This window comes from Syngnathus leptorhynchus, chromosome 1 (assembly GCF_054491065.1).
Source record: "Syngnathus leptorhynchus isolate UIUO chromosome 1, UIUO_Slep, whole genome shotgun sequence".
Classification (NCBI taxonomy): domain Eukaryota; kingdom Metazoa; phylum Chordata; class Actinopteri; order Syngnathiformes; family Syngnathidae; genus Syngnathus; species Syngnathus leptorhynchus.
This window is the reverse complement of record NC_141195.1, coordinates 4,049,446-4,064,209: the sequence shown is the minus strand read 5'-3', so window position 1 is coordinate 4,064,209 and position 14,764 is coordinate 4,049,446. Positions and strand designations below refer to the sequence as shown.

Here is a 14,764-nt window from a genome sequence, read left to right as displayed (position 1 = left end):
CCCAGGTGATGTATTAGATTTGTGTGTTAGGAATAAATCCACTCGTGTGTGAAAATGCCGGCTTCCTGATACCTTTCTATTGCAGAACGAGCGCGCATATTGTTGGATGAGTGGCAGTTGGGTAAGGTCACAAATTGGAGTCAGATTAGTAACTTGAGTTTATGTTAAATTAGAAATAAATTCCAACAATAGCTTGGATGCTTTTGGAAGTTTCATAACAGCTTTTGAAATCACAAAAACAGACAGACAGACAGAGACATAGACAGAGACACGGACAGAGACACGGACAGAGACACGGACAGAGACACGGACAGAGACAGCTGGGTGTGGTGAAATTTGCCCTCTGCATTTAACCCATCCCCATGTGATTTTGATCCATCCCCTGGGGGAGAGGGGAGAAGTGAGCAGCAGCGGTGCCACGCTCGGGAATCATTTGGGGATCTAAACCCCCAATTCCAACCCTTAATGCTGAGTGCCAAGCAGGGAGGCAATGGGTTCCATTTTTATAGTCTTTGGTATGAACCCACAACCTTTTAGTCTCAAGGCGGACACTCTACTACTAGGCCACTGAGCTGGCCAATCTTAAATTTAAGTATTAATTGACAATGACACCTTGAGGTACTAAAAAGGCTACCAAATACTTACACTGACATGTGTACAAAATCTCCAAGTACTTGTAAATAGTTATGCATGGGTCTCCGAAAACAGCATTGCTGGCAGTAATAGCACAGCCATATTTTCCATTGCACCTATGAATGAGGAAAAGTGATTATTGCCTTTCCAAAACAAACCAAAATATGCATCCTGTGCTATCGTACATTTTGGCAACAAGGTCAGTTGGGCATGTGCAGTCAACATTTGCTAGCTCATGAGCTGCCCTCTTGTATGAACACGTGGTCCGGTCACGGCGTCCATAGTCTGCGCCATAGACGTAAATAACGCGTCCTAAATCTGGCATCAGGATGAGAGAAAGAAAATTGGTGATGAACATGTAGTAGAGTCAAAACACCAAAAAATGTAATGCTGTTGAATCTTGATTTAACGAGTCCAAAAATTCCATTTTATACTTCAGTTTTTAAAGTTAGTTGATTTCAGAATTGGGGGGGGGGGGGGGGCGTTACCAGAAGATGGTTGCACATATGTGCTTTGCAGGGGTGATTGGACCAACAAAGGCCATCACAACAAAAGCGGCACAATTCACAATGTCAGAAATGGGGGATACATCTTACCACAATGCAGGTCTGCCATAGATCCCTCACATGCCACCACAATAACTGTTGAAATAAATTAAAACTTAGAATCATGCACACTCTTTTCAGCACATGAAGACATACTTGCTGGCAAGCACGTAAAGTTAGTCTGCAAATACTTGAAGGTGTCGGCACAGGGGTCAGATTTGCGGAAATCCTCCAAGCTCAATTCACACGATTTCTTGCCATTGCAACTGCAGACAATTGGCACGACTCAGCAAAAGTAAAGGCAAAAATTATCTTAAATAATTGTTACAGAGGGGCTCACCAACAATCTCAGTTACAAATAGGGAAAGTCCACAAAGCTTATCCTCATTTACGCAACCAACTAAGTTTCTAACAACTCATGCACAAAGCATACCTTTTCTTGAGCCTGTTAGCAGTGTTTGGCTGAGCGCAGTGAGTGTTAGCCAGCTGGTTTTGAGGTTTGTCATCGGCACAGACCAGTGAGCTTGAGCGACCATACAAAGCTTGCTGCACGTTGATTACTCCATTAGCTGTTACACAAGAGCGCAATAAACATGGAATGTAGTAGAGTTGCAGTGAGGTATCAACCTCTATTGAATATATTTTGGGTGGGAGAAAGTTCAGAAATTCCAGAATGAATCTTCAATGACTTAATAGATTTACTTTTATTAAGTCAAACAACTTAGTTAAGACAGGCTGAAGTCTTACCACAGTATAGACAATGGACTTGCCAATGGCCGTAATCGCAGGTGGTTATTTTGTCTGCAGAATCAACTACTGCAAAGGGGAGGGGGGGGGGGGGGGGGGGGGAGATAAACTTAGTTTTAACAAGTTTCAGAAACTGGAATCATACAACATTTAGACATGAACTTTGACAGTCACCTGCTGTGAGGAGCAGGCACGTTGATGTCAGCACTGAAAAACAAACATTTAATTTTGGACAGTGAATTATTTTATTCTGCTTTTTCTATGAAAAAGGTTGGCTGATTAACCAACAGACAGCTATATATGTATATTACTGAAAGCCTCTTGAGGAAAGTGCAATCCTGCTCATAAAACAATATTAGAATTTAGTATCTCCACTACTTAAGAGCTACTATTTAACCAGCTCAGTGGCCTAGTAGTAGAGTGTCCTCCCTGAGACTGGAAGGTTGTGGGTTCAAACCCCGGCCGGGTCATACCAAAGACTATAAAAATGGAACCCATTGCCTCCCTGCTTGGCACTCAGCATTAAGGGTTGGAATTGGGGGGTTAGATCACCAAAAATAATTCCCGAGCGCGGCGCTGCTGCTGCTCACTGCTCCCCTCTCCCCCAGGGGATGGATCAAAATCACATGGGGATGGGTTAAATGCAGAGGACAGAGCCCTTTGAGACTGCTTGTGATTTAGGGCTATATAAAAACTTGGCTTGACTTGACTTGACTACAACTACAGCAATTAACAACCTTTGGTGAGGTTGATTTGTAATTACAATATTTGCACTTCCTTCCTGAAACACATACTTAATTTGGAACATGTATATAAATTTCTTTCTGAAGGGATTACTCACACACTGCACACCAGTGCGAGTCGCCATGGATTAGATATCAATGTATATCTATTATCTTTTTCATTTTCACTTTTATGTTTCATTTTGGCAGTTTTAGTCCTCCATAGAAGTGGCCAGCATTTTTTGTCAGGCCAATATTGTAGGAACCGATTTATTGTTCAAAACATTCCGACAGGATTGAAATAATGAGGGGGCGGAGCTATTGATTACCAGATTGGATGTAAACTTGTCATTCGTTATAAAAACATGTGGTTCTCTGTTACCGTAATTTTCGGACTATAAGTCGCGTTTTTTTTCATAGTTTGGATGGGGGGGCGACTTATACTCAGGCGCGACTTATATGTTTTTTTTTTCAAAAAAATAATTACTTGATCATTAACACATTACTTACTAGTACAGTTGATCACCTCACATATTATTTTTAATACACTGAAAAAACGAATAAAGCAATTCACACTTTAAAGCACAATATTCAAGTTCATGAAACAAATAAACAAAACAAAAAAAACTACTGAAAAAGAAATATAGTTATTTTCGAACTAAACTGAACGAGGGTGATTTAAATTTCACCATTGGCCGTGACGCAACAACTGGGAGGGGAAAGCGCTGTTTTTTGAGTTTTCAAAAAGCACAGGTCTGGTGAAGAGAATTTAGTGTGGTGATGTAAAAAAAAAAAAAAAAAAAAAAACAGTAGAGGCAGCAATGCAATTTAGGATGCAAGCTCTGCTTGTGATGGACAGCATGCGAGCACACATCACGCCAGACATGAAAATCACGAGTCCGACGGCACGCGTACGCGGCATTGTTTACACGATCGATGATCGATGTATTTTATGATTTTGAGTGACAGATGGTTTGGTAATATTGTTGCTATATGATAGTTATTTGAAATATACTTTATATATCGTTATATGGGTCTGTGGAATAATCGGACATGCAAATCACGAGTCCGACGGCGCGCGTACGCGGCCTTGTTTACACGATCAATGATCGATGGATTTTATGATTTGGAGTGACAGATGTTTTGGTAATATTGTTGCTATATGATAGTTATTTGAAATATACTTTGTATATCGTTATATGGGTCTGTGGAATAATTAGACATGCAAATCACGAGTCCGACGGCGCGCGTACGCGGCATTGTATACACGATCGATGATCGATGTATTTTATGATTTGGATTGACAGGTGGTTTGGTAATATTGTTGCTATATGATAGTTATTTGAAATATACTTTATATATCGTTATATGGGTCTGTGGAATAATTAGACATGGAAATCACGAGTCCGACGGCGCGCGTATGCGGCATTGTTTACACAATCGATGATCGATGTATTTTATGATTTGGAGTGACACAGATGGTTTGATAAACGTGTTATTTATGTAATAATCATTTGAATAACTCTGAATGTTACGTTAGGCCCGTTCTCAGCCTCTCGTTTGTGTATGTCACGTTAGCATACCGTATCGTTTAGCCTGTTGTTGCTGGTTCGTTTCTGTTTTTGGTGTTGGATTTTGACAAATACATTTGCCCCAAAAGTGCGACTTATACTCCGGAGCGACTTATATATGTTTTTTTCACGTTATTGTGCATTTTATGGGTGGTGCGATTTATACTCCGGAGTGACTAATAGTCCGAAAATTACGGTAATTCCCTCTGTGAATTTCGGAAGTATTCATCTAGGTAGGGATGTGCTGATCAGAAAAGAAATAAAAATATTTACTTTTTCAAGAGAATGACTGCAAAATCATTGGTAGCACAATATGCAATTATGCAGTCAAAACGTTAAATAAAAACCTTAGCAGCTCAAGTCTCAACAGATGTAATGCACAAAGAAATGAATAACATGCCACATAAACATTTTATGGTTCACAATATCACAAAGTGAAAAAAACGTATTACATCACTGGCAGATAAAGTGCATCAGCATACTTCTTTGGTTGGCTCTTAAAATGGTTTCTAAGGGGCTGTTTACCATCAATCCCTATGGCTACGATGTAAATGTAGCAGGTAGCTCAGTCAGCGGCGGCGACACCCAATGACAGTTTTTGTTGAAGACTGTGGAACATTTGTGCTACTTCACCTTGTGCAAAAGTTTTTCTTTTTTTTTTTAAGTTTGCACTTGCGTTCTACGTGAGATGCTTTCAAGGACTACTCACAAATTTATAAAACTCAATCCCGGTTAACGTATTATATTGTCTGAGCAAGACATTGAACTTTATTTTGATGCCCATAAGACCAAGAAGCACCTTTCATGGTAGCATCACTTCTATCACTATGATACAAGCATCCCTCTACATGCAAAGTTACAGGGGTACTCATTCTAACAGCTACTTTACTAGAATAAATCAACCCATGAGAATAGAGACCGCCCCTCCCATTTTCAAACTAATTCCAGGCTATCAACCATTTTAGCCAATGGGAATTCCCAACTGCCTAATGACTCATGGCTCAGTTGGAGTTTGATAGTCCAACAGTACCTGCGTGAAGCTGGCCCCCCCACCCACGCAAAATTTAAGGAAAATAGTCTGTTTCGTTTGTGCTTCGATTGTGCTGGTTTGTGCAGCAAAAACTTTCGTTTGTGCAGCAACGATTTTGGAGTTATAAAAGATTATTTTATAGGTCATCCAGAGTTCACCCAGCCCCCTTTTTCTCCAAATGGACCCAAAATGGTACCGTTCGTTTGTGCTTCGTTTGTGCTGGTTTGTGCAGCAAAACGTTTTGTTTGTGCTGCTCCGGTTTCGTAGATATTAGACATTTATTTTATAGCGATGACATCACCCAGCCCCCCATTTTCCTCCAAATGGACCCAAAATGGTACCGTTTGTTTGTGCTTCGTTTGTGCTGGTTTGTGCAGCAAAAAGTTTCGTTTGTGCTGCTCTGGTTTCGAAGATATTAGACATTTATTTTTATCGCGATGACATCACCCAGACCCCCTTTTTCTCCAAATGGACCCAAAATGGTACCGTTCATTTGTGCTTTGTTTGTGCTGGTTTGTGCAGCAAAAAGTTTCGTTTGTGCTGTTCCGGTTTCGTAGATATTAGACATTTATGTCTATCGCGATGACGTCACCGTATTTCGTCGCGAATGTCAATCTCTTGGAATGCTCCTGATGCAAGACGAATACAAGGTAAATAAATATGTTCTTAGCCTTTTTTTTCTCTTTTTAGCTTACAGAAAACTTTCACTGCGGGAAATGGCTTTTAGTGCGAGGATATTTTTGTAATTATGTTTTTATCGTGCTCATTGATTAATTTCCTTGTTATCAATAAGCCTATATGATAATTTATTTCAATTACATCTGACGTGAAAAAAGTTCACCGCAACCTAAATTACCTGGTGAGTCTATGTCTGTTCCAAAACATTAATTAATGCAACAATTAATACATGTATGTGAAGTTGATGACAGCGAGAAAAAGAAACTTGAAAACGTGAAAAAAAAAACTATTTTTCAAAGGGAACCTTATCAACACTTTTTTTTCAACAAATCAAACAATGCATCACCACACTGTGTAGAACACAGCATGTGGGAAGATCTTAGTATTTAATGATGCTGCTTTCACTCCACTTCCCAGGTCATTATAGATCTCCCAGGCATATGCAGTCCTCCTGCAGTATGCCACATAATGCCCAAGAGAATCCTGGGTCGGTCCTGGCTTGGCTCAGAGTCTCCGAAGTCCATCAGTTTATTTGCCTGTGATGCTCGCCATACATGTGGTTCCATCCTGCCCTCACAAAGTTCCTTGGCTACCTGCTCCCGCAACTGTCCAGATAGAAACCGCTTTGAGCTACCAGTGTGAAGGGAGTCATCACTGTTCTTAATGTTCTTGAAATCTTGAAACAGTTCAAGATTATTGGGCTGTTAATTTCTGTCTCTCCGCCACAATTAATGTTGAGAAGGCCATGACACTCCTTGCAGTATCCCCTGATACTGGGTATCTGATAAGGGGGGGCTGGGTGACGTCATTGCCATAAAATAAATGTCTATTATCTACGAAACCGGAGCAGCACAAACAAAACTTTTTGCTGCACAAACGAACAGTACCATTTTGGGTCCATTTGGAGAAAAAGGGGGGGCTGGGTGAACTCTGGATAACCTATAAAATAATCTTTTATAAGTCGAAAATCGTTGCTGCACAAACAAAAATTTTGCTGCACAAACGAAGCACAAACGAAACTGACTATTTTCCTTAAATTTTGCGTGGGTGGGGGGGCCAGCTTCACGCAGGTGTCACAGCCTTGACGCGGAGATACCGTCAATGGGCGGAACTTCCGCCGAGATTCAAATCCGTGGGCGCGGCTCGCAACAGGTGTGGGGGGGACGACGACGTCTATTTCGTCTGCTGCCAGCCACAAATGCCCGAATTTTGACAATTTTTCCTGGTCAACGGCTGTAAATGATTGCGTTGATTAAAAAAGAACTTTATTTAACTCTAATTTACCCTTTTAGATAATATTACGTCGTAGTCACGTGCCGCGGAAATGACGTCAGTAGGCGGAACTCCCGCCAAGATTCAAATCCGTGGGCGCGGCTTTCAACAGGGAGTAGGAAAGAGCGAGACTGCAATGGGCAAGCCACACAGAGCGGTTATTAACACGACGATTAATGAGAGAAATGTTTTTATTTTCTTCTTGCAACTGGACCGTCTAGAGCGGTAAATACAACTCATTGTTTTAAAAAGAAGTACTTTTGTAGCCCTGAAAAGCGAGCGAGTGAGTGCGCCAGTGTGTGTGTGTGTATGTGTGTGTGTGTGTGTGTGTGTGTGTGTGTGTGTCGGGTGGGTGGGGGTGACGTCGAATTCGGCGTCTGCTGCCAGCCACTAATGCCCGAATTTCGATGATTTTTCCTGGACAACGGCTGTAAATGATTGCGTTGATTAAAAAAGAACTTTATTTAACTCTAATTTACCCTTTTTAGATAATATTACGATATGACTTCATGAGGCGGAACTCCCGCCAAGATTCAAATCCGTGGATACAAACACGACGATTATCAACAGAAATATCTTTATTTTCTGCTTATAACTGGAACGTCTAGAGCGTACACGGTAAATACGACTCATTGTGTTTTAAGAGATTTACTTTTGTGTAGTTTGACTAAAGTTGTCGATGTAGCTAGCGTTCACATAGCAATAGCAATGTGTAGCCGTGTAGCTAACCCTAGCTGAAACGTAGTTGTATCTGTGAATGTTGGTTGAGGCTAAATGCTAATCTTCTATTTTATTCCTTTACATTCCACGGTGTTTGTTGGCTGTGTTTTCCACTGTAAGAAGAATAAAAATACAAATCAGTTGGAGGCTCGCATCATTCACCAGGAGCCACAATGGTTGGACGTTGGCGAAGACTTCTCAAGTGAGTACCCCTTTCTTCCTCTATTTATGTTAAACACCTCCTATTAAAACTTTCACTGGCTGCAGACAGCCGTGTTTGATCCACCAACAGTATTGCAACTTGCAAATAACTCCTAGTGTCCTTCTCAATAATATGGAATGGTAGCAAATCCAAATTTGCCTGAGAACAAAAATAGATGAAATAAATTAAATAAGTCTTACTTGTTCCCATTAAATAAATTAAGTAGGTCGTCTTCCCATTCCTTTTCAAACAAGTAAAGCCTGCCCATTTTGTGTAGTAGTTTTTGCGTCTATACCTAGTATTTATACAAAATCAAAATTTAAACGACTTTACTCATTCATTTATTTATTCAAAAGATCCAAAGTTGTGTTATGTATAATTCACAACAAGTCTCATGTCAAAATAAATTAAATAAGTCTTCTTCCCACTCCTTTTCAAACAAGTAAACTCTGTCTATTTTGTGTAGTAGATTTTCTGTTTATACCTAGTATTTATACGTCATAATTTAAATTATCAAATTATCAAATATTCATCCATTCAAAAGATCCAAAGTTGTGTGTACCTATGTGTAATTCAGAACATATCTCGTGTTACTCTACTCGCTCTTATCAACTTCTATCAATTTAACTAAGCGTTTAATACGTCCTCAGGTCTCATTCAAAAGATCCAAAGTTGTGTGCGCTATGTGTAATTCAGAATAGATCTCGTTACTCCACTCGCTCATATGACCAACTTCTATCAATTTAGCTAAGCGTTTAGTACGTCCTATCAGATCTATAGTCAAGCTTTGGCACCATCATGTGGTGAAATTTTGAATTGCAGTACATCCAATTTTGCCTGGGAATAAAAATAGTTTAAATAAGATAAATAAGTCTTACTTTTTCCCATTAAATAAATTAAATAGGTCTTCTTCCCACTCCTTTTCAAACAAGGTCTCATGTTACTCCACTCGTTCTTATTAACAACTTCTATCAATTTAACTAAGTGTCTATTACGTTCTATTAAGACGTATGTGAAAATTTGGCACCGTCCTTTGGTTAAATCAGGATTTAGAGCAAATCCAAATTTTCCTGGGAATTAAAATAGATTAAATGAATTCAATAAATCCTCTTCCCACTCCTTTTCAAATAAGTAAACTCTGCCCATTTTGTGCTGTAGGATTTCTGTATATACCTAGTATTTAACCAAAATCATGATTTAAACGACTTCATTCATTTATTCATTCAATAGATCTAAAGTTGTGTTAGGTGTAATTCAGAATAGGTCTCTAAGTGCCACTGGCCCTGCCGAGCTTCGGCGTCCGACCAGCGCCGGTTCCGCAGCCGGCCTCGAATGACGAAAAATAACGGTCTCCGCCTGGAGGTCAACGCCAACTTGGCGAATATTTTCTAGGTGCCACCGGCCCTGCCGAGCTTCGGCGTCCGACCAGCGCCGGTTCCACAGCCGGCCTCGAATAACGAAAAATAACGGTCTCCGCCTGGAGGTCAACGCCAACTTGGCGAATATTTTCTAAGTGCCACCGGCCCGTCCGAGCTTTGCCGTCCGCCCAGCGCCGGTTCCCCAGACGGCCTCGAATGACAAAAAATAACGGTCTCCGCCTGGAGGTCAACGCCAACTTGGCGAATATTTTCTAAGTGCCACCGGCTCTGCGTGGCTATGGCGGCCGCCCAACGCCGGTTCCCGGGTCGAAACCGGATGACGAAAACTGTAGGTCTCCGCCCGTAGCTCTCAGCCAACTCGGCGAATATTTTCTAAGTGCCACCGGCCCGTCCGAGCTTCGGTGTCCGACCAGCGCCGGATCCGCAGCGGGCCTCGAATGACGAAAAATAACGGTCTCCGCCTGGAGATCAACGCCAACTTGGCAAATATTTTCTAAGTGCCACCGGCCCGTCCGAGCTTCGGTGTCCGACCAGCGCCGGATCCGCAGCGGGCCTCGAATGACGAAAAATAACGGTCTCCGCCTGGAGATCAACGCCAACTTGGCAAATATTTTCTAAGTGCCCACGGCTCTGCCGGGCTTGTGCGTCCGACCCGCGCCGGTTCTGCAGCCGGCCTCAAATGACTCAAAATCAGCCTCTCCCCCTGGAGGTCAACGCCAACTTGGCGAATATTTTCTAAGTGCCTACGGCCCTGCCGAGCTTTGGCGTCCGCCCAGCGCCGGTTACGCAGTCGGCCTCGAATGACGAAAAATGCCGGTCTTTGCCTGGAAGTCCCCACCAACTTGGCGAATATTTTCTAGGTGCCACCGGCTCACGGCTCTGCCGGGCTTGTGCGTCCGACCCGCGCCGGTTCTGCAGCCGGCCTCAAATGACACAAAATCAGCCTCTCCCCATGGAGGTCAACGCCAACTTGGCGAATATTTTCTAAGTGCCCCACGGTGCTGCCGAGCTTTGGCGTCCGCCCAGCGCCGGTTCTGCAGTCGGCCTCGAATAACGCAAATCCAGCCTCTCCCCCTGGAGCTCACTTGGCGAAAATTTTCTAAGTGCCTACGGCCCATCCGAGCTTTGGCGTCCGCCCAGCGCCGGTTCTCCAGCCGGTCTCAAATAACGCAAAACCAGCCTTTCCCCCTGGAGGTCACAGCCAAAGGCGAAAAATTTCTAAGTGCCTACGGCTCTGCGGGGCTTGTGCGTCCGCCCCGCGCCGGTTCGGCGGTCGGCCTCAAATAGCGCAAAATCAGCCTCTCTACCTGGAGCTCACCGCCAATTAAGTTCTACTCGAGGTACCAGGGGGTGGGGTACCCGTGCTAAGGTGCAGTGCCTTTTTTGGTCTTCAGGTGCGCCAGAGTACAATGAAATGGTCCCACTAGTCAGTGTACTCATCGACTTTCCCCCCGTTTTCCAAAACACCTCCAGAACGAGTATGGAGGAGATAGGGCTGGTCTCCTTGACGGCGGTGAAAACCCCGTTCTCGACAGCCCAAGGTCGGATAGCGACCTGGAAAGCGCCGTGGCACGCGCTGGAGGTGGGCACTTCGAAAAAGTGGCAAAGTGTCACTTTGGCGAAAATGTGACTAAGTGTCAACTCTCGAAAAAACGACTGTCAACTTTCGAAAAAACGACTAAGTGTCACCTTTCGAAAAAACAACTAAGTGCCACCTCTCGGAAAAAATGGCAAAGTGTCGCCTCTCCGAAAAAATGACAAAGTGCCACCTCTCCGAAAAAATGACAAAGTGTCAACTGCGAATGGTGTCCATCCAAGGAAGGAGCGTAACGGCCGCCTCCTTAAACACAGGCCGAGAGCGAATGCTCCGCATCCAAGGAAAGCTCCGTGGAGCACGGCCGCCTCCTTAAACACAGGCCGAGAGCGAATGCTCCGCATCCAAGGAAAGCTCCGTGGAGGACGGCCGCTTCCTTAAACACAGGCCGAAAAATGACAAAGTGTCAACTGCGAATGGTGTCCATCCAAGGAAGGAGCGTAACGGCCGCCTCCTTAAACACGGGCCGAAAAATGACCAAGTGTCAACTGCGAACTTTGTCCATCCAAGGAAGGAGCGTGACGGCCGCCTCCTTAAACACGGGCCGAAAAATGACCGAGTGTCAACTGCAAACTTTGTCCATCCAAGGAAGGAGCTTGAGGGCCGGCTCCTTAAACACAGACCAAGTTTCGCCCTAAACACAGACCAAGTGGAGGAAGCCCGCCTCCTTAAAAACAGGCCGAAAAAAAATGACCAAGTGTCAACTGTGAACTTTGTCCATCCAAGGAAGGAGCGTAACGGCCGCCTCCTTAAACATGGGCCGAAAAATGACCAAGTGTCAACTGCGAACTTTGTCCATCCAAGGAAGGAGCGTGAGGGCCGGCTCCTTAAACACAGGCCGAGTTTCGCCCCGGACGGGCCGTCTTCTCCCGGCGCCCGCCCGCGTACGCCCCCCCATCCCCGGTCGCCCGTCTGCTCCCGGCGGGCCTCCGAGTACCCCCTCACCCAACCCACGGCACTCCGGTTGCTCCAGCGATAGCCGGCCGGCGTCCTACGCCCCGGTGCGCGGAGCCGTACGATACTGGCCCGGGGTGCTCCATGATGACTGTGGGGCATCCCACTCCCGGTAAACGATATAGCATGTTTGAGAAGAGCCTGGTGCTAAATGACTTGCATACGACCTGATTCTGGGTCAGGGTCTCGTAAGTAGCAGAGCAGCTACATCGCTATGATCTATTGAGAGTCAGCCCTCGATCCAACCTTTTGTCGGCCGGTGTCGCCTCCGGGGGCCGGTTCGGCATCCCTCCCGCCGGGGTAGGCTGCTACCAGGGGAGTCATCCGACTCTGAAGAAATTACGCCACGGCGGAAGACAGCGGTCACCTCCAGCACTTCCACACTTCCAGCCACGGAGGTGGCTCTTCCACACTTCCAGCCACGGAGGTGGCTCTTCCACACTTCCAGCCACGGAGGTGGCTCTTCCACACTTCCAGCCACGGAGGTGGCTCTTCCACACTTCCAGCCACGGAGGTGGCTCTTCCACACTTCCGACCACGGAGGTGGCTCTTCCACACTTCCGGCCACGGAGGTGGCTCTTCCACTCTTCCAGCCACGGAGGTGGCTCTTCCACACTTCCAGCCACGGAGGTGGCTCTTCCACACTTCCAGCCACGGAGGTGGCTCTTCCACACTTCCGACCACGGAGGTGGCTCTTCCACACTTCCGGCCACGGAGGTGGCTCTTCCACTCTTCCAGCCACGGAGGTGGCTCTTCCATACCTCCAGCCACGGAGGTGGCTGGCTGGTACCTCCACACTTCCATACTTCCAGCCACGGAGGTGGCTGGCCGGTACTTCCATACTTCCAGCCACGGCGCTGTCGAAAATTGCACTAAGTGCGAAAGCCCATTCAATTACAACGGCGTGTCAACCAGGCGGCGACATTTCCCGGTTACCGGAGGCTGCACGGCGGGAGATTGTCAGAGCGCATCCGAGCGGCTGGAACTCTGCGCCGGCGTGGTTGAGCGTCAGGCCTCGGCACTTTGGGTGGATCTTTTAGTCACGGAGGTGGCACTTCCACACTTCCATAGCTGCAGCCACGGAGGTGGCACTTCCATACATCCAGCCACGGTGGTGGCTCTTCCATACTTCCATAGCTCCAGCCACGGAGGTGGCACTTCCAGACTTCCATAGCTCCAGCCACGAAGGTGGCACTTCCATACCACCAGCCACGGAGGTGGCTCTTCCATACTTCCATAGCTCCAGCCACGGAGGTGGCACTTCCAGCCACGGAGGTGGCACTTCCAGCCACGGAGGTGGCTGGCACTTGCACACTTCCAGCCACGGAGGTGGCTGGCACTTGCACACTTCCAACCACGGAGCATGCTGGCACTTCCACACTTCCAGCCACGGAGGTGGCTGGCACTTGCACACTTCCAGCCACGGAGCATGCTGGCACTTCCACACTTCCAGCCACGGAGCATGCTGGCACTTCCACACCTCCAGCCACGGAGCATGCTGGCACTTCCACACTTCCAGCCACGGAGCATGCTGGCACTTCCACACTTCCAGCCACGGAGGTGGCTGGCACTTGCACACTTCCAGCCACGGAGCATGCTGGCACTTCCACACTTCCAGCCACGGAGCATGCTGGCACTTGCACACTTCCAGCCACGGAGCATGCTGGCACTTCCACACTTCCAGCCACGGAGGTGGCTCTGACTTCCACACTTCCAGCCACGGAGCATGCTGGCACTTCCACACTTCCAGCCACGGAGGTGACTTTGTCTTTTAGGTCGAAATCAATGCCAAGGTTTGAAATGCGCTGGCAGGGGTGGACCAGGGCCCAGTAAAAGTGCTTGGCCGGGGTTCTGGAAGCCTGGTTCGGCGTGATCTTGCCCAAAAAGCCGCTCCTCAGCTCCAGCTGGAAGTCCAAAAAAAGAACCAGGGCCCGGTCAAAGTGCTTAGCCGAGGTTCTGGAAGCCCGGTTCGGCGTGCTCTTGCCCAAAAAGCCGCTCCTCAGCTCCAGCTGGAAGTCCAATAAATCATCCATGGTCGGTAAAGCCCGGTTCGGCGTGATCTTGCCCAAAAAGCCGCTCCTCAGCTCCAGCTGGAAGTCCAAAAAAAGAACCAGGGCCCGGTAAAAGTGCTTGGCCGAGGTTCTGGAAGCCCGGTTCTGCGTCACTTAGTCGAAATTCGGCCTCTCTACTTCCAGCTGGAAGTCCAATAAATCATCCATGGCCCGGTAAAAATGCTTAGCCGAGGTTCTGGAAGCCCGGTTCGGCGTCACTTAGTCGAAATTCGGCCTCTTACTTCTAGCTGGAAGTTCGAAAAAAGAACCAGGGCCCGGTAAAAATGCTTAGCCGAGGTTCTGGAAGCCCGGTTCGGCGTCACTTAGTCGAAATTTGGCCTCTCTACTTCCAGCTGGAAGTCCAATAAATCATCCATGGCCCGGTAAAAATGCTTAGCCGAGGTTCTGGAAGCCTGAGTCGGCTTGATATTGCCAAAATTCGGCCTCTATACTTCCAGCTGGAAGTCCAAAAATTCATCCATCGCCCGGTAAAAATGCTTGGGCGAGGTTCTGGAAGCCTAAGTTGGCTTGATATTGCCGAAATTCGGCCTCTATACTTCCAGCTGGAAGTCCAAAAATTCATCCATGGCCCGGTAAAAATGCTTAGCCGAGGTCCTGGAAGCCTAAGTCGGCTTGATATTGCCGAAAATCGGCCTCTCTACTTCC

At 46.3% G+C, this 14,764-nt stretch overlaps 1 protein-coding gene across 1 annotated transcript; it reads right to left on the bottom strand.

The window, feature by feature from the left end:
- Nucleotides 1–595: 595 nt before the first annotated feature.
- On the bottom strand, nt 596–2,793 carry LOC147061443 (L-rhamnose-binding lectin SML-like). The gene is made up of 8 exons (XM_085919563.1): nt 2,778–2,793; nt 2,100–2,132; nt 1,926–1,994; nt 1,612–1,747; nt 1,335–1,444; nt 1,230–1,274; nt 819–951; nt 596–749 (listed from the first exon to the last, which is right to left on the bottom strand). Exons 1-8 carry the CDS (start codon nt 2,791–2,793, stop codon nt 596–598), a joined length of 696 nt encoding a protein of 231 aa, XP_085775689.1.
- Nucleotides 2,794–14,764: the final 11,971 nt, after the last annotated feature.